Genomic DNA, 20,835 nt, shown 5'->3' on the forward strand with positions numbered 1-20,835 from the left:
TAAAGGATATTGTTTTCTAGAAATGTGCTATTTGAAATGAGTAATTTTAGTTGGGATTCCTTTCATAACAATAACTGAAAAGTCTAAAAGGGTCTAGAGACTGAATTAAAAAGAGTCAAGAAAAATATTGTTTAGACCATGCATGAAACTTCACAATTAAAAAATAAAATACATACAATAAATGTAAGGATCTCTTAAGAACCAAATGACTTTGACACTTTGTATCTCATAAGATCAATGTAGGAAAAAACATTATAGAACTAATAGACATGATGTTAGACATGACATTTGAAGCAATAAGCATCATTTACTTCGTTATTGAAATAGATACTAAATGGATACTATCCATAATAAATCAGTTCTTTATAAATATAAACATTATTCCTTCATAGGTCATTGAAGTACACATCAGGGTACATGTATACCTCTAAAATCACCTAAGACTTGTTTTTAAAAATTTCATCTATAAATGAATATTTGTCAGAGAACAACTTATATAATAAAAAAAAAACAATAACTAACTAAGTGTACAAAATATCTTAACATTGTATCCTACCCTGTCTGATTTCTTAGATGTCACAATATCAACAGCTTCACTTTTCAAGTCTTTGTCTGCTAAGCAAGTTTGCTGTCGCTCATATGCCTCATCTATGGATTTGATGCCTCCTGTGTCACTTCGAGCTCCAATTCTCCTCTTTTTGTACCACAAATAGCTGAGCAGAACGGCAACGGAAGGCAAGCTCCACACTAATAACTGACGAACTGGAGACGGGGCCATAGCGTGAACGATCCACTTTTATTCGAACCAAAATTACCAATATACTCCTAAAATGAAAGGAATATATTAATTAGTATAAGGGATCTTACGCGTTAAATAAGTTGGTTAAATTAGGATGTGATATTTATATTATGTATTTGGCATCCGCTATGTATATTTCCGTAACACACAGAAATACTGGGTTATGTGTATATTTCCACATGTTGATCTATTTTTATTCGCCATGGATCAAGGACACAACATGCGTATGCCAAAATAATCATATCAATCAATGAAAATGTATCCACAACTTTCGGCACAGAAAAAAGTATTAAATACCCTTAGATCTGTTTCCTAGCTGGACTTTTTTATTTATTTATCCCTGAACAGTGATTTTCTGGCACTCTTGGCAAATATGAAATTATTGCTAGAGCGTGGCGTAGGGAAAATCTCATATATATTATTATACATGCATTATAATTCATTAAAACGACATTATCACAATGCATTGAATATGTAAATAAATCGATGTGGAAAATAGGTTTTTATCGAAAAAAAAAACGAGTTTTTTGCTACGACACTCGATAGGTAAATGAATGTCAAACCTTTACCGGATTTACATAACTAGCATAAAAAGTCAAAAGCCGATCCAAAAAGAGAAAAGAAGGTCGCCTGGTCGAGCTCGAATAAACTATGCGTGAGAAATGTCGTAAAGCAATAATTCTTATAATTGAACATTATTAACTTGTATAAATTCTTGTATGTTATAAAATAAAAGGTTTGGTTCATTTATTAAATTATCGAATAAAATCCTGTATTTTCAAAAACTGCTTGTAAGACCTACATTATAACGTCATCAATAAAAAATTACATAAATCGATAATTAATTCATAATAACGTGTTTGGCAATTGCTAAGTTTTACATAATATCTGCTTAAAATGTCAGTATATAGCATTTTTTCCACGAGGCTATTAAATTAAATAATAGTTTGAAGGTTGTCGAAAATCATTGAGTTATGCAGGCTACGCATTTGCATACAAATTTAGTCATTATGTCTTCTCTTCATGTCTCCTATTTGATTTTTATTATTTCCGCACTACTACTGTTGCTGACGTCGCTTCGTAGTAAAATTCAAGTCAAAATACACTGATACTCCACAACAGCATTTCGAACATCATTACACCAAAAGTCAATCATCAAAATGTGTGAAAAATTCTATTGAAATGTGTATACATAATTATCTTCAATTACTGTTAGCGATGCTAATGGTTATTTATTTAAATATTTAGGTGTAATTTATGAATTCTTAATCAACGTCCCTTAACAGATTAGTTGTGTCTAATGGCCTACGACCTTTTGTAAACATGCTTTAGGTGAAATTTTTAACATAGGAGGGTAGGTCATAAACTTAATGTGTGAAATCATTTAGTTAATAGCACAGGTTCTGGAAATGTCTACTCAATTATGGAGTACATTGATCATTCTGTTAATTTGCCACTAATAAAGCATTAGTGAGCAAAAACTTTTGCATTCTATAGAATTATACCGGTCAAGACTCTAATTGCTCTTGTAATTAGATCTAATAATTATCAATAAAGTGGTATTTTAATGATTATGACTCTTGATATGTTGTATAGTAGCATCCTCTGGATTAGGTATACATAAACAAATATTTCAAGGTATGGTTACTGAAACTAGTTTTTTGGCTCCAAGTGAAACACATGAAATTCTTCTGAAGCAAGGTTTCCAGTAAGTTTCAGCAGCGTTGAAAACATTACCACTTTGAATACTTAAGCTTCTCTTACTCTTCCTCTTCATAAATTAACCTAGGCTACAAAAAGTCATATTTATGCAGCAGATGTCTTTATGATGAATGTTTTTATGAATCACCGATATAAATTACTGGTTTACTGATTTTCCTACATCTCTCCTAAAATATGCTTTTTAAAATTGCAGAAATATATAGTTACAAAGTTATGTTCAAATATTGATTCTTAACGATTTGCAATGAATTCGCAAGGATTCTTAAATGATTCCTACAGTGATTCTCAATATTCTCTATGTATCAACTAATTCCTATGCAATTTCTTAAATAATGTAGATTTATTTAGAGAAATGGCCCAAAAATCAAATGGCCAATGTATAAAAGATGCTGCAGTTAAAAATCCATGTGTTTAGATGGGTTAATTGGTCCAACGGCTGTTCCTCTGGAAATTTCCTGCCTCACCATGACATCAATTAAATAAGGCTTACAGCAAAGTGACAATTTGGGGATGATGATGCAAACCTTTATTGTTTTGGCATAAAAAAATCCGTCGTCTGTTCAATATATTCTCTAATCTTTATGACCCAGTTCCATTCTCCCTCAAAATAAATTTTAAGCCTGAGTGTAAAACATACATATAAAATTATAAAACGGCCCAAAGCTAGAATTAGCCTAAAATTAGAAGAGATATTTCAGATAAATAACCAGAACTAAAAGTGTAGAACAAGCTAAAAACTAAAACTATACAGGGTGTCCGAAGTCTGTTCACGATTTTTTTCCTCCCCTGTATATGGATATGAAAAAAAAGTTAAGATAAGAAAGTCTTTGTTTGAAAATACTAATTTTGTTGACAGTATTGGCAAATGTACTTAGTGTCTAAAAAACGAAGTTTTTATTGCCAAGTAAGATTTTTTAAATAAAACGCCCTGTTTATTTTACCAAATTTTTACGCTTTATTTAATTCTACATCAAAAATGTATGGATACACTATACGTCAAATAATAATTAAATTATTGATTAGATTTCAACGCTGCTGGAAGAAGTTCCTCTAGCAGAACGACTTAATATGTATCAAATGTCCTTGACCATAGATTTGGAAGGTACCGGATAGGAAATAGAAAACCTGCCAAGTGGCCAGCCCGCTCACCTGACTTAACACCGCTAGATTTTTTACTGTGGCGATATTTAAAGAGACAAGTTTACAGTGAAGAGCTAAAGAATTTGGGGGATTTTAAAAACAAAATTACATAATTCCGAAAGAAGTAATAAGAAGCGGCCTGTACCACTGACCTAATAAAAAGGTACGAACTCTGTCAAACCTAGAACGGTCAGCAGTTTAACATTTACTATAAGTTTTTTTTAATTATTCTAGTTTTATAATTATTTTTAATAGTAGATTAAATAAAAAATAAATAATATCATCATAATTAGCAATTATCTCAAAAGCCATCAATATTTGACGTTGGTTACATTAGACATTTATTATGAAGAATTAATAAATAAGTTCCATTTAAGAAAACTTACTTGACCATGAACTCTGCTTTTGAGACATTCTGTACATTTACCAATACTAGCTACGTTTACAACGCGTGTACCAAATATTTAATACTTGGATCAAATGACGTCATGAGGACTATTTTTTCGGTGTAAATGACAGCTCACTAAAATTTGATCCCAAACAGGGTAGATTAAATTTAGTTTTTTTCGGTGTAAACTGACCTATTTTGAAGTACCAAAATGACAAGTTTGACATTTTATTGGATGTTAGATTAGGAGGTTTTTATTTTTGTACACAAAAATAAAGAAGAATAGGAAGAGAAGGACAAGCGTAAGCCTTAAAAAAATTATTAGTTTATTTTTAATATTTTTAGTCAACAATAACACTTTTAAATATTTAGAGGTTATGTCCTTCGTCTAAACTGATAAACTCCTTCAACTGATATTTTGATCCTAGAGATAATCCTGCACTAATTTAACCCTCAAAATCAATCCTTGTAAACAGGGATGTACTAAATAAAAATAGTCTATCATTTGATCCATGGACCTAATAGATCCGCGCGTTGTAAACGTAGCTACTGTCAACAAAATTTGTATTTCCAAACAACCATTTTTATCTTAACTTTTTCTTAAATCATATACGGGGAGGGGAGGGACAAAAAAACGTGAAACGTAAATAGAGTTGGGACACCCCGTAGAGCCGAAAATAAGAACACTTAAGAAACATATAAGACAGCTTTTATACGCCGTAAAACTTCAACTAAACCTTAAACTCCTTTTGGCTTAAAAAAAACAGGTTTCCAAAATATTAACATTTAAGCCGTAATTAGGCCTGCAAAATTAACGTACTGCTGTAATTGGAAGAGAACTGTAAGCGTTCCGTCTGCGAATTCCACACCGGTTTTTCACCCGAACGACCGGCGAGAACACGTTCTTCTTCACCCGGTCCGATGCAGATATACGACTAATTACATCACCATTATTTGTTCAAATTACCGCAGCGGTACCGTTAAGTGACTTACTAGACTGATTGCTTCATGCCACGCAAGACATAATTTTATCAGGTAAATAAGTCCCTAGATAGGCCAATATTGTAACAAGAGCCCAGGAAAATTGTGTATTATCCCATCAATGTTTTTTTTTACGGTCTGATAACTTTTAAACCAAGCCGCACTCTGCTGCATTACAAAACGACAAAGCGTTGAACCAGCTGAATGAAAATACTTCGTAACGCTGAATGAAAAGGATGTTTTTTTGTTGTAAAAGGATATACGTTGCGAACAACATATTTAGTTTCTATAACGACAGTGGTTTTATATACTGTTTACCTTGTAAATAATAATCGGTAAGATGAGAAGTAATTGAAACTATGCTGGCTATTATTTTTTACTACATTAGATTAGTTAATTAAAAGATGCACTTAAAACTGACTTCCGTTGTCGGTTTGTTTCTGAATTGAAACATGAAAAATACTATTTAATAATTGGCTCGAGACAAGGTCACCAATGATTAAAGTGTAAGGTTTTCTGGCCCGGTATTAGGTTCTGTAACCCAAGAACGAATTAAAAAAAATTATATATTCACTCCAATAACACCAAAGGTTTTTTTTTTTTAATTATGTATCTGGTCCGACTTGAAGTACAAAAAGCATTACGGTTTTGTGTGAGAACAGGTTCGGTAAATGTCAGTGGAACTTGACCCTTACTTTTGGTGAATGGGAATGTCTTTTGTGTAAAATCAAGACACATTTCATGTATCCCAGACATATGGGGATTTTCGCACCGCATGGTGATACAAGTTTTAGTAATTGACGAAAAAGTTGCGTCATTTGGATATTATCCACGTGTCTTCGAGAAACTTTTATTGGCTGCTAAGATATATTTCCCAAAATATTCTAAAGCACTACAGGACATCGTTTTTGCGAATTTAATTGGCTGCATAACAAAAGGAATAAAAAAATATGAAAAGAATTTTTCGTTTCTTTATATAAAATACAATGTAAAAAATTTGAAGATACACTTTCTTGAAACTATATTGTATTAATCATCAAGAAACACTTTTTCAACAAAAGCATGACAAAAAAATCGGACATAAAATTTTATTTCCACACAAAATCGTTTTAACTGGAACCAATTTTCGGTATAGGTTAGTATAGTTTAATGCGTTTATATTTTATTCACAGAATTTTTCAGTAATTTTAGTGGTGAATTTTCAGTAGTAAAGAAAAATATTGAGTTATTCCAAGGAACTATAACTATAATACTGATTGCCTGAAATACATTTTTTTAGTTCAAAAAATCAAAGAAGCAATTCGAGAAAAGTTTTAAATGTATCGGTAACTGCCTGATTAAAAACTATTTTAACATTGTTGAAATACTGGAAAGAATCTTGATTTTATTAAACTTTTGAAAAAATATTATAAAGATTAAACATATTTTTTTCCCCCTGTAGCTTTAATTTTTTTCACCATACAGGTTTAAATAGAAGAAATCACGATCAAACAAAAACTACCGATAAAATCCTGGAAGAAAAATGTTTATGGTCAAATTTATGGGTGCAACAAAAAAATACAAATAGGGATTGGAAGCTGATAAAGGTAAGTTTTTTTTTTGGTAAGGGTAAACATATAGTATATTAAATCTAATAGGCTATTATTTTTATACAGCTCTATTATTTTTTTAATTTGAATGAAAATTATAGAACAACATGTCATTACCATCTGTTAAAAAAAATTAATCTAAAGTTGTACAATATGTTACATATTACTTTTTTCCTAGCAGATTTTTCTTTTTAATTTCTAGGACATCAAATAACCAATGACTTTTTTTTGATTGAACATTGAAACACGCACATGGGGAAAGATTGAATAGTTAATAGAATACCATGTGAAAGGGAGAAATATGGGTAGATAGGGGCACGTTCATGTGCCCCCTCTTAGTTTGGATTATGGACATATCAAGGGAATAATAGATTTAAAATCAAACTGTAGAAATACAATTGAGAATACATTTGTGACCATATGCATTTGCCGATACTATACAGCTTTATGAATACAGCTTTATGATAGATCTGTCCATCTTTTGATTATATAAAGCCAAAGTACAGAAGACCACTGCTATTCTGGCACAAAAGGCCAAAATATGCATTTTTCTAAGTGTTACAGTTATCTAGAACAGTTATCTATTCTAAGTGTTACATATCCAAAATAATGAAATAAAATATTAATTTTCACAACTAATAGAAAATAGGCAAAAGGTTTATATAAAAGATATTTTTAACATTTTATTTGAAAGACTTTAAGATAGAACACATCGATTCATTAGAGTTATTCAGAGAATGTATTATCCAAAGACATTCCAGGAATGTTTACTACTATGGGAAATTTTCCCTGAAGACGTTACAGGATATTCCTCAAATGTTCTAAATATATGTAGATTTCCTGGAATGTTGGTTGTGGTTACAATAATGAATCCCACCTTTTCACCCCCAGGGTCAGTACAGCTTTTCCTCAAAATATATATACATAGGTATTAATTACATTTAGAAAATTAAAACTTCTCATGTAAACTGCATTCTGCAAAAATTTAAATCCTAACCAAAAGTAATGATAAACAGCCTGCGTCTAAAGAAAAGATATATTAATTATTTTCTATTTTTATATTTAGCCATTCCGTGAAAATTCCGTGAAATATGTAAGACCTTCCTAATTGCTCATGTATGAGTTTACTACACAATTTGTAAAGTGGGTTAACCCAACAAAAGCGGTCTGTTTATGCCCTAACATATAATTAAATCATTTAAATGTATATATCACGTCAATTGGCGAATTAGCTTTGATTTTGGCTAAGCAAGCCTACAACAATGGGTTAGATGTTTGACGACATTAAAATGGAAAATTTGACCTGTTTTCGACAATGTTGCGCAATAACGAAACATCTCTATTATGAAAGCGACGAATGATTCACCTCTATTATATCGTCACAAACATAATAACTTGATCGTTCTCTTAATAACATCAGTTTTGGTGAAACACAAATAAGCACTGTATTAATGATTTAGGATGTGATGTAAGGAGCTAAATAAAAAATAAAATTTTAATTTTAACGTATGTAACAGGGCTGGATTTATGATTTTCTTAAAAATTGTTAATGTGTACAAGGTTAATATCTCATTAAGTAGTTTTTAAAAAAGTTAAAAGATTTATTACAAGTATTTACTATTTATGATAAATAGGAAAAATTTGTAAACATTTTAAAAATTTAAAGAGTTATAAGTGATAAAAATTAATAAAATAAATGAGGTGATTGAGCAATTTATGACCCAATTTCAAGAGTTTTTGTATGCTTAGGTTAAATCTGTCAAATTAAAACAAACATTTTTGGATGAGCTATTTTTAAACAAAAAAAAAACGAAAATATCGCGGACTAATCTTTTTTATATAGATCTAAAATATTTTCACTTTATTCTTGTATTAAATTAAAAAAAATATAACGATTAAAAACAAAACATTTTTTTAAAGTTGTTAAACAAATTGCCTCCTTTAATTTAATATGACGTTTATAATTAACAGTCAAATTATTGACATTTGACACACAACCTATTCAGGAGAATTAAAGTAATAACTACAGCGTTGCCGGATTGTTTCAATCCTTATATATTATTTTATTACATAAACATTTCAGGTGAGAGGGATAAAATTTTATTTCTATGTCGATTTTTTTATACAAGGGCTTTATAGTAACTTGTGTCACCATCTTACATGAGCCGAAGGCGAATGCGATAAATTGAAATTATGTCATTAATAGGGTAGTGGTTTCAATTTTGATAGGGTTAGACTAGGTTGGTTTAAACACATACCAGTCCTTACACTCTTAAATTTTACATATGAAATGTAAAAAATTAATTTAAAAAATATATATTATGTATGCAAAGAGCTAGTGAACGTTAAACTAGAGTAATTATTTCAATATTTTTATATTAGTAATACAAATAGGCAAATTGCAATTGGACAATTATTTAACTCGTGAATTCGAAATCGGATTCACTCGAATTCGAATCCGAATTCGGGTTTTGCTTCGAATTTCTTTCGAAGCAATTATTATTTCCAGAAGAATTTATTATTTCCATTAATTTTGCTAATTACTGCCAACTTTTACCTGAACTTTACGGACTTTTGTCAAGTATGACAACACTGCCGTATATCCTCATCCAAAATTGACATATTGGAGAGTTTTCGCATAACAATTTTTTGAAAATTACGTCATTTAGTACGAAGAAACATCCAATTCTTTTTGGAAAATCGTTGGGTCTTAAATTGCTCAAGCACCCGCATTTGAACTAAAATCTCTGTTGAGAAAATATATTAATTTAATGTTATCCCCGCAGAAAAATATGGTAATTATTAACAAAACGGTTTTCAGCTTTTTTACCAACGGGATATTTCTGGTTTAGGCACTTTGTGTTGAGTACAAAGTTTATAGATGTGCTGAGGGAAACACGAATTCGTTTTTTTTTGTAAATGAAAGCTTGTTTAAAGCGGCATTTAAAACAAATGGCACTGTTGGGTGGCTTAAAATCAAATTTTTGGGCACTAATTCACTAAATGACGAAATTTTCTCGGTTTTTCCTAAAATGTTAGGTATTACTTTCACAAATACTCTAGAAAAATAAAAAGTTCCAATAAAATCGGCAAAAATGTGTACGTTCGTTCTGTTTCTATCGATCTCTTTTCTTTCTATAATAAAGGTGTAATTACGTATGTCTTAGATTACATGGCTAAATGATTCTAAATACTTCGTTAAAAAGCGCGGCTGCCATGTCTCTTCTGAAAGAATATTTTCTCTAGGTATATAATTAGAGTTGAGCTGATTGTTATCACATTAGAAAAAAATGCTATTAAAAAAACTCAAAATAGTAAAAAATATCTATATCTCGAAATATACAATTGCTGAGTCCTTTTCAAAACAAAAATAATGGCTTGTGCCAGTTGTACTTCTAAAATGAGGGAGTTTTTTCAATCGAGTTCCAATCGCCGAAAACTGGGGCTTAAGCCCTCCCAAGTTTGACAAGACTTTAAGTATCCAGTTTCTCCAGGTCTCTTTTTCAGTTAAAAAAAATATGAAAACAAACAAGAATTTGTAAATGATATTGCCCAATGCGTCCAATAATCCGATTGTGGAAAAATTCCGTTTGGATTTATATTGTATATTTCAATAAAATAGTTATACAAAAATTTAAACAAATATAACACAGTATTTTGCTTATTTGTATGTCAATATATCAACATCACCCTATATCAGTGAATAAGGGGAAAACAAGTTTCATTTGTTGTGGAGTTTTGGCGTTGTATTTTTTGAAAAAAAAGTGCAAGATTTTGTTTTTTTAGGGTTTTTTGGCCTTTATTTTGTTCACAAACACCCTGTAGCTGCTTTTTGTATTTAGGTATGTAGTACAGATGCTGTTTCACTCTATTTTATAGTTAATTTACCCCACCCAGCACCCCTATTCACTCATGGGTCCCGGAATCTTCTAGGGTAAAAAAAAACACTTCTTTTTAAAACAGCGCCGATAGTTTTCTATAAAGACACAAAAAAAGTCCTATATAGAAAAATGTTCTTATAGTAGTAAAATAGCAGAAAACCATTTTGTTGACTATTACCAAAAATATCCAGAGGGTGTATTTAAATAGGAGCCATTACTCGGGCATTTAAGATATAAAATCAAAATACAAATAACATTATTTATGCAATCTATGGATAACTCACTTTAATAAATTAAAATGCAAGAGAATTAAGCCATAACAAGTAATTATAATAGAAAATGGCAGCAAAAAAAAATTGTTATTCAAAAATATTTTCAACAAATGTTGAAGTCAGGATACAACCATCTTTCTTTTTGGTCAAAAATATACGGGATAGGTATTGCATAAAAAAAAACTTTCGGGAAAGTCAAAATAAAATAAACCGAGTACCTATTTAGCGTAAAAAAGCTTCTTTTTTTTATTTGACTGCCCGATAGTCAATTACAGCGTACGACTGACAAAGAATAAAAATAATTTGCTATGGTTTATCGACTTTACGATGCGCATTTGTTCTGTTGTTCTTTGGTTTGTTACAATTTTTTTCAAATTCGAATAGGCATAAAAAAAATAAAAAATAACCGCATACTTCTTTACGTTTTAACGTTCTTAAAAGATAGTGAACCTCTAATCTTGAACCAATCTTATCAAATTTCTAAGGAGGTGATAGGTAACTGCGTAATTCTGTATAGGCTTAATGGAAAGTTAAAATAGGTTTAAATATAAATTTGGAATGTATTAAGACTTATTATAAATAAATATTGTTGTAATATCCCTGTATGTACATACCATCATCAAATCCAACAAAACAACAAACATAAAAATCCCCTAACAGCTGTTGCCAAGTCAACCACGCGGTCCCGAAAATTAAAACAATTAAAATTCAATCGTTGTTTTTAAAACACCGTGTGTTCCAAAAACGTCCTCGTCAAAACTTCCTCCTCGTAAAAAATAATGAAAAACCCCAAGTCTAACCGCGTTATTGCTAAAACAAAAATTATTACGTCGACCACGTTTTTCTCTGCCCCTCGCGGATACAAACGATATAAAACGTGCGATACGATGCCGGTCTCTCGCTCGCTTTTTCGTTTTTCACCACGTGGACGCCGATGGTGCACGTCGATTTGCCCACGACGACAACGTTCTTGAAAGTTCGAAAGAACGCGCATGCGATTACCAGAACCTCAGATCAATGCCGGCCTCTCGACTTATTCATGAGGATTTTATACATAGCCGTACGTACAACATAGGCGGATGTATACAATGTGCAAGTACATAAACATAAAAGGCATATTTATTAGCTTGTTGTTGTTGTCCAGGTGGTAATTGGCGTAAAGTGGGAAGGAATTCCCCAAAATTATTTTTTCAATATTGACAAAACAGTGCGTCATCGAAGATTGAACTTAGCATGAAAGAATAATTATCAATGGAATGATTTAAGTCAACTTTTTTAGTAAATAAATAATAATAATAATATCCTTTATTTGCCAACAAAATCGTATACAAAGCAACGTCATACAAAGGAGGATCTAGCTCCCATAGGATACATTGATTTTTTTTATCTCGAATTCATAAAAGCAATAGCCATATATAAACAAAATAACAAAACTTAAAATAAATATTCTAAACATCTAACATAAGTTACAAGTATTATTTAAAAGTAAAATTATAAAAAGATTTAATCTGCAACCAGTGGTAAACAGCTTTTTTAAACTGGACTGTAGATTCAATGCTCCTAATATCAGCAGGTAGCATTCTATAAGCCCTGATAGCCATATAATGAGAACCCCTTTCTAGTAGGCTGAATTAGGCAATGGAATGCGCAGATCGTTTCTATGTCGTGTAATCATAGTCACATCCTCAGCATTGCCCTATTCCCAACAAACAAATGATTGTCTTTTCAGGAATAACACCAAGGCAGAAAAGTATAAGGACGGAAGGGTGAGTATTTTTAGTCTGCTGTAGTAAGGTCTACAGGAAGTTCTGCAGGTCAGGCCCAATAAACAACGAATGATACGCATTTGCATTCTAAATATGTATATCTACAGCTCCTCTTGCTGATCTCCAGAAACAGATACCATATTGTATTGTAAGATCGACTGTACCTGTCCGAAATAAAATAGGCGAAGACATTACATCCCTTAATCTTCTAATCAACCGCACAAGCTAGCTAATCTGGATAAATAAAAAACTGATATTACTATATTACAAATAATTTTATATGAATTACCATTTATCATCTCATTAACACATCGCGTCTAATAAATATTAGTTGAAGCTTAAAATTTTCGTACTGAGGTTATTACACTTACACTTACCATCCATAAGTTAATCTCGACCACTCTTTAACAAGACATATCTTCTATATCTACAAAATTTATGAATGGTTTATGCAAAACATCAGTTAGTTTATGTGACTATTAATCAGTTAGAATATTGAGTAGACAGGTTTAGAAAAAAATTCCTTACAAAGCCATAAAACTTATGTGATTACTTTTAAGATGTATAAAAAAACATTACCTTAGATACTACATATTATAAACCATATTATGTACATAATAATAATTTCTTTATTATAATTTATAGAGTAAATTATAAATGCCGAAGGTGAAGCATGCTATCTTAACCCTACAACTAACATAATAAGTAATAATTCTTTGCTATACGAATAAAACTATACAGTGCGACTCTTAATTGTCTCCCCTCCTCTTATTTTTTGAATGCGTTTATATAAAGATTTGAGATTTGGCACACATCATTAGCAACCTAAATACTACTTTTCGCTCATTTTGCAAAACTTCAAAATGGAGCGAGTTTGAAAAATAAAATTAAATAGAAAGAGGCGTCATGCGATACATCGTTTGAAAGCTCCCACTAAATGCTTTATCGTCCTTGAATATTAAGTCATTGCTTCTACCTATAGCAAAATGGCAGCATTTCTAAACTTATTTATCTTTATTTTCTTTACTACACCTGTTTGTAAGTGTTTGTAAGTGTGAAGAGTTTGTATTTTTTGTCAATGCCAATGTCACATTATTATGATAAAAGTTACTGTTCTACACAAAAACTTATTTGGTGGAACAAAAAAGGTTCAAATTGTCCTCTACTATAAAGATCAAGCATTTTTTTGTTAGGTTAATATATCGAAATCCATAAAAACTTTTACTTTTTTAGATTCAAGATCGCAATTACGCCCCCTAGCGGTCATTCTAGAAACTTAAAAATATTTTACAAGTTTTTTTCTTGGTCGTTTTTTTTTAAAATAAATAAGTGAATATTGTTAAAAATTACTTAAGACATGTTTTATTTCTGAATAAGTTATTAGAACAATAAAATATAACAAAACACTTTAAAGATAAATTAAATATAAAATGTTAAGTGTAAGTTAAAGTTAATAATTTATTTTATTCATATTAAACTAATTTTAAGTTCTTATTTTTCAAAACAATTAATTAATATATCTGTATTGAAAAAAAACTTTTCTTTCCTAATTTTCATTTTGGAATTGGTAATATGTATATCACAACTTCCTTCACTCTTATTATTGCAATAAATTTACTTGTCAAATAATGCTGAAATAAAGACTTATTTTATCTTGATCAATATGCATGATTCAGTGGCGGCTCGTGAGGGACGGATCCGGGACTCTCCCTCATCCCCCCAAGAATTTTCACATCCTCACACAACATATAATTTTATTATTTGAATTATATTTTTTTAAATAGGTCTACCTAAATATTTCCATGCATATTAACTCGATGCTCCAAAACACAACTATTCGGAGGTAACTCTACTCTAACCAATATTTCCTCGATGAGTGGACGCAGAAAGTAAAAATAAGCCCGATCGGCGGGTGGAACGCGGTGCGGGGAAAACGATGCTGGGGACTAAATGTGATTGAGCCCCCAGCATTGTGTAATTAAAAAAAAACGGTTTTTAGTTATATTAATAAAATTTGATTATATTAATAAAAAATTAATTATATTAATAAAATTTGTGCTTTATAAAATTATTTTAAAACTGACTAAATTCTAAGCCTAAAATCGTTCAAAATAAAATGGAAAAACATGGCTATAATATGTACATTTTAAATTTCAACATTGTTGTATATCCAATTATTATTTTTGCGCCCCCCTAAAACCAAACTCATGAGTCGCCACTGGCATCATTGCATTAATTGCGATATCTAAAGTTAACACCCAATCAAAAAAGTTACTGCTAAAAATTAAACACACTGATTTATTTAATCAGTATTACAAAAACTGAGTTAATATAACTCAGAAATCATATAAATGTGATAAATATAAATGGGCTGTCATTCATGAATGGCTCCATCATTTGCATTGACATAGTTTTTGCATAGTTTCCTAGAAAGCAGCAAAAATAGTTTCTCGTATGTATTAGTTTAAATGCTGATATACACATAGGAAGACAACTCGTCACTGTAATAGGGGCGTATCTCAAAAAAAGCCATTTTTGAGATAAGCCTCGTAAAGATTATATTTTTGAGAGTAGTATTATATGTGTCAATAAATCAGATATGGTAGTGAAAATGGGTACTGAAATAAAAATGTATTGGAAGCCGCATAAGAAATGGTATTTTGGAACAGTGATTGCGATCGAAAATAGCTTCACTAGTAGTGATAGCGACTCTGATGATATTCCATTAAATTTGTTGTCTAAAAACTCATTAGGCGATAGCGAAGAAGATCTTCCGCTTCAGAAGTTAAGAGAGAAGCTTATTGGTGCAAATAGCATTCCACTCAAAATTGCAGCTAGTGTTGAAGTGGAAAAACCTAAAGAAAATACAATACCTCTCAATAATGAGAAAGTTTTTGGTATTAGCAATGAACTGTTCTCCGACTCCGAACCGTGCGAATTTCAAGATGATTCGAATAAAGATCCGACATACATTCAGCACTGTGAAGTTCCACATTGCAGAGAATCAGATGAGGTATTTGCTGCGTGTCCAAATTGCCTGCGCTTATTGTGTTGGACTCATTTCTCCGAGGATGGTACGTGTCAGCGCATGCATGAGCTTCCTGTAGTCAACTTAATAGAAGAGATTTCAGAAGTACCAGAGGACTTCACAGTTGACGGAAATTCTAAGGAAAATGAGACAGATTTGACTGCACACAAGAAGGAAAATAAAAAAAAGTTGCTTCCCATCTTAGAAATCTTGGTGAAGCATATTTTAGTTACAATAGTAAAAAGCAAATACCTGCCATGAAGGTTTTTCGACCCAGGTGTAGTGGTTCTTTTTGTAATAAAGTAGGAAAAAAATGTTTAATAATAACACATGAAGAACGTCACAAAATTCTAAATGACTTTTATGGGACTGGAAACTTACAACTTCAGAGGGAATTTGTAGCTCGGTTTGTAAAGCGTAGAGATACCAAACAGAAAACAACAGAAAAAGGCCATGTTTCTAAACGGGAAAAAAGTAACTATTACTTTTTGCCGGGGAATTACTCAATACCAATACCTGTGTGCAAAACAATGTTTCTAATACTTTAGACATTACTGATAAATTTGTATGTAATACCTTAGCCAAATTAAAAGAAACTGTTATTATTGAAAAAGACAAACGTGGAGGTAGATGCAGTTCAAATTTAAAAAAACATGATAAATATATTCGACAGCTTATATTAGAACATATTAAAAGATTTCCTCATATGGAATCGCACTATTGCCGAAAAAACTCCAAGCGTGAATATCTTTACCCGGATCTTACAATTAAAAAAATGTATAACATGTTTACAAATGAGAATAGTGATAACAACCTTAGATATCAACTGTATCTCCAGGTGTTCAAAAGTCTTAAATTATCTTTCCATCATCTGAAAAAAGACTAGTGCGGATTAGATTTCCTACCGAGAGGGTAACGCCGACAAAAAAAGAGAGTTAGAGCAAGAGTACCAGCAGCACGTAGCCGAAAAAGAGTGTGTTCGAAGTAAGAAGCAGCAAGAAAAAAACGATCCAGACATTTCCAAAGTATGTGCTGTATTCGATCTCCAACAAGTAATTTTTTTACCTATTACCAACGAGAACAGGTTATTTTATAAACGTAGATTAGCGAACTATAACTTCACTATTTACAATATTAAATCTAAAGCGTGTCATTGTTTTTTATGGCATGAGGGGTTGAGTAAGCGGGGTTCTCGTGAAATTTCTACTTGCTTGTATATCTACCTTAACGAACTTGACCAAAAAGGCACAAAAAATGTTTCTTTGTTTCCTGATGGCTGTAGCGGCCAGAACAAAAATTCCATTGAAGCATCTATGTTATTACATATGGTGAGCTCATCAGAAAACATAGAAACCATTTCACTGCGATTTTTTCAGCCATATCCGGGTCAGAGTGAGGGTGGTTCTGCACATAGTGCGATTGATAACGCAATTAAAAAATCTGATGATTTATTTGTACCCTCACAGCTAATACCGATATTAAGATTAGCAAGGCGCCAAAATCCTTATATTGTGCATTCTCTTACATCCGATGATTTTCTAAATTTTAAAGAGCTGTCAAAAAATTTGAAGATTCTTTCAGTAAGAAAAGACGATGACGGAAATCCTATCGACTGGAAAATTATTCGCGAAATAATGTTGAAAAAAGAAACCATTGACAAAATTTATTTTAAAAGCAGTCACCTACAAATTGATTATCAATGTATCACACTAAAACGCACTGCTATGCAAGCTAAATTTGCTCCACCCCGCTTAAATCATCCCTCTGGGCCCAAAATTTCCTCTGAAAAGTTTAACGACTTAATGAGCTTATGCACTACCTCAACGCCAGTGATAAAACTTCCAGAGCATGTAAGGTTTTACAAGGAATTACTACACTAACAAACATTTATTATTAAAAGTTTAAGTCAATACTAACTTGTAAGATTTGTTGTTGTTTTTTTTTATTTTAGAATTCTTTTTATCAGTTTAGATCAATGATCTGTATTCATTCAAAGAAAAAAAAATTGTTTCCATTAACTCCCATATGTATATTATACTTTTTCTGGCATAAATTTACTCTACTAAAAAAAATGGCCTTTATAAAGGCCATTTTTATTAATATATTAATAAAACAAACTTGATGTTAACGAGAAAACATGTATTTATTTTGGGCGTATGTCATATTTTCCTTTTGAACTTAATTCTATAAAATATAACTTAGGGGCATAACTCAAGGCGTATCTCACTTTTTTTTTTAACTTAATTTTATAAAAAGACTTAGGGCGTATCTTTTTTGAAGAGGGTTTTTAACCCTTTCTGAAAAACCCAAGTAATATTCCTTTTAAACCATGAATCTACATACTTTAGTACTATTTTTTATAAGTCAAACATTTTCAACTTTCCATTTTTTTTATTTTAATAATTATTCACACAACATATTATTTTTATAAAAAGTGGCTTAACTCAAAATGCATAATTTTGATATACGCCCCTATGTCTTTACAGTGACGAACTGATCGAATGGGTGTCATTATTAAACCAGCAGGATCATAAAAGATACTTGTGACAAACAAAATAATTAAAACAAAGTGTTCAGAGAATCTAGAGTATAATAGAACAATTAGGAGAAATAACCTAATATACTTATTTATGACAGATAAGGATGTAGAAAAGCACTTCAAATGCATGATAGCAATTGCACCATTGCCTTTGATACCATTACAAAATATCTAAATACAAAAGGGTTTGTTAAGATCTATTAAAATCTTTTAGAAATAATTCATGTTAAAAAAATCAAGAGAGGTACAACTTGGATACAACAGCAGGGCTTAGCTGCCTCACTGAGGTAATACAAGACTTATATTTTGTATGAGTTAATATACATATTATTCTGGTATTAATATAATAAAAGTGCCTGGAATTAGTAAGTAGCAAAGTTTAAGTTATAGTATTTCAGGGCTCAACTTTTACAATGTAAACAAAGAAATCTTAACTTATTACTCACAAAACTGGTATATGGTAAAGAAAACTAATTCTTTTATAAAATTAATTTTTGTCACTTTAGACCAAAAATTTATTTCAGAAACTGGCAGCATTCAATTTATTGGTAATGTGATATGCTGGAATTACACAAGCTTAATTTAATCAAGATATATTGTCTTAAACCAAGTCATATACACAACATTCTTTTGGTCATTCTTGGTGTTTTGATGGACAATAAAAAAACTAGCTCTAAGGCACAAAAAAAGTAATTTGTAAATTATATGATTGAGTTACACGAGTCCGTAATTCTTAATTTTTTTAGACAAAACCACAATATAAAGCTATAAAAGAACCAATATTAAAGGAAAAATGGCAATAAATTTCTAGTATTAATTATTTTATGACTATTTATATGTCAAATATTTTAATTATAGGTTAAACTACAAATTATTAAGGTGACATGTTTCAGTAATGTCGTCCTACAACTTTAAAATCCATTACTTGTTGTAAATTGTTTTTAAATTACTTCGCATATGTATTTGCAACAAAATTTTAATGTTTTGCAAATGGCTTAATAATTTTTAATGTTTACGTTGACAACTTGAATTATTCGCAACATTTTATAAATGTTATGTGTCAATTTTATTCTTAAACTATTAAATCGATTTTGGAATAGAATTTAAGGCATAAATTTATAAATATTTGCCACAATGATTATAATGAAATGATTATACCAATATAATTTTTTTTACCCCGTCAATGAATTTTCTCTCTCATAGCATATAAGATTGGATTGAAAAGTACACAGATAAAAGATGTTATCAAGCCTTAAAAATTAAAATGTAACTAAGCACAACAGTCTCTTATCAACAGCCAATTTTAAAAACTTTTCAAGTATTTCCCCCATTTATTATGGCTGCAAGTGGAAATTGGGTCATATAAAAATCATTAAAAATTGTTATCTAGCAACAGTAAAATTGTTCACATAACTTTCATTAACACAAAATGTTCTCCTTGGATTTGTTATTTATTGAATTTAATTAGATAAAGAATTATCTTAAATAAAGATAAAAATGTAGTAGGGTCCTTGTAAACACTTAAATATATCTATACTTATATAACATATTCATACTTAAACGGATTAACTTGTAACGTTCTTTAAATCGAATTTAAGACAAATTAATAGAAAAGCAACAAAAATACTCAAAAAATAATCAGCACCAACATTTTTCAGCCTGGTTTATAAATTCAGACAAACCGTATAGCCACTATATTTCTTTAAGTAATTTAAAATCTAATGCTTTCACATTGTTCAATAAATAGCCTCGCAAATTCACGAAAGAATTTTCTGATTGGCATAACTAGGTTATTTAATGGCATATTATTTAAAACCTTTCTCAATACCAAATATTCTTGCACAAGGTGCTTTGGAGTTTTAGCGGCACACCCTACCAAGGTATTTAATAAATGATCATTTTGTGATAATTTAAATAAGAACAGTGAACAGCAGAAGACCGCAAACGTAACAGGTCATTTAAACATGCCACACAATTTGGTCAAGTGGCCTTTCTAGATCTTTCTCACTGTAAGTTTAGGGTCGCTTTTTGGAAGGAACCAGTTCACGAAAAAGTGAAAGGTGTTCGTTATAGCCGCTGCGTTCCCGAATGTTCATGCCTCATTGGACAAATATCATGCACAAAATCTATAGGTCATCTAATAGATTCTAAGGTCTAAGGACTTGCATGTTAATTGTCACCAAACAGAGTGAAAAAGTGATTCGAATAATGTGCTGAATACTGTCACAGTGAGTATACATTTGTCCAATTCATTCAACACTTGAACCTCTTCTTAAGAAAAAATACCTTTCTTCAATTTAATTCGTACACATATCTGTTCTTTAAGCTCCAAAGCAAAGAAAATAATCCAAAATCAACTCTAAGCAACTCATATATCAGAGCATGTCAGAAGAGAATGCCTTAAGAAATTCAAGTTTGATGACATCGTTCGGCCGTGGCTTTGGTGATCGTGCACGTCCTTTCTGCATTTCATTACGGTACTATTTAACATTACAAACCCGTATGCCGATTGAAGAGAATTTAAACCCGTGTGCCGGGTATGGGTAATGAAATTCCAGCTGATGACGGTATTACAGGCAGAGGAACCATCTTCAAACTTGAGGAAAATATGATTATTTAAAATGTTAAAGTGTTTACTCGATTAAAGTAAGACCAAAATATACATATAATAATATGATCCCCATGCTCAGATTTACCATGTTTTTAAGTCGAAAAATCCATATAAGCTTT

General features: G+C 30.9%; 1 protein-coding gene and 1 long non-coding RNA gene across 3 annotated transcripts in view; one reads left to right on the forward strand and one right to left on the reverse strand.

Annotated features, from left to right (window-relative positions):
* LOC126741903 (A-kinase anchor protein 1, mitochondrial) overlaps nt 1-20,835 on the reverse strand; it is a 65,405-nt gene that overhangs the window by 35,051 nt on the left and 9,519 nt on the right. The window contains exons 1-2 of one of the 2 annotated variants that reach the window (XM_050448367.1): nt 11,387-11,717; nt 557-825 (exon numbers count right to left, since the gene is read on the reverse strand). In XM_050448367.1, the coding sequence (XP_050304324.1) occupies nt 557-778 (222 nt within the window). In that variant the 5' untranslated portion in view covers nt 779-825; nt 11,387-11,717. Of the gene's footprint in view, nt 1-556; nt 826-11,386; nt 11,718-20,835 lie in introns of those variants that run through there. The other variant, XM_050448368.1, reaches the window with a different exon arrangement.
* LOC126741904 (uncharacterized) lies at nt 6,507-7,088 on the forward strand. The gene is made up of 2 exons (XR_007662430.1): nt 6,507-6,616; nt 6,822-7,088. It is a non-coding gene; the product is annotated as an uncharacterized LOC126741904 (long non-coding RNA).

Source organism: Anthonomus grandis, chromosome 11 (genome assembly GCF_022605725.1).
Source record: "Anthonomus grandis grandis chromosome 11, icAntGran1.3, whole genome shotgun sequence".
Classification (NCBI taxonomy): domain Eukaryota; kingdom Metazoa; phylum Arthropoda; class Insecta; order Coleoptera; family Curculionidae; genus Anthonomus; species Anthonomus grandis.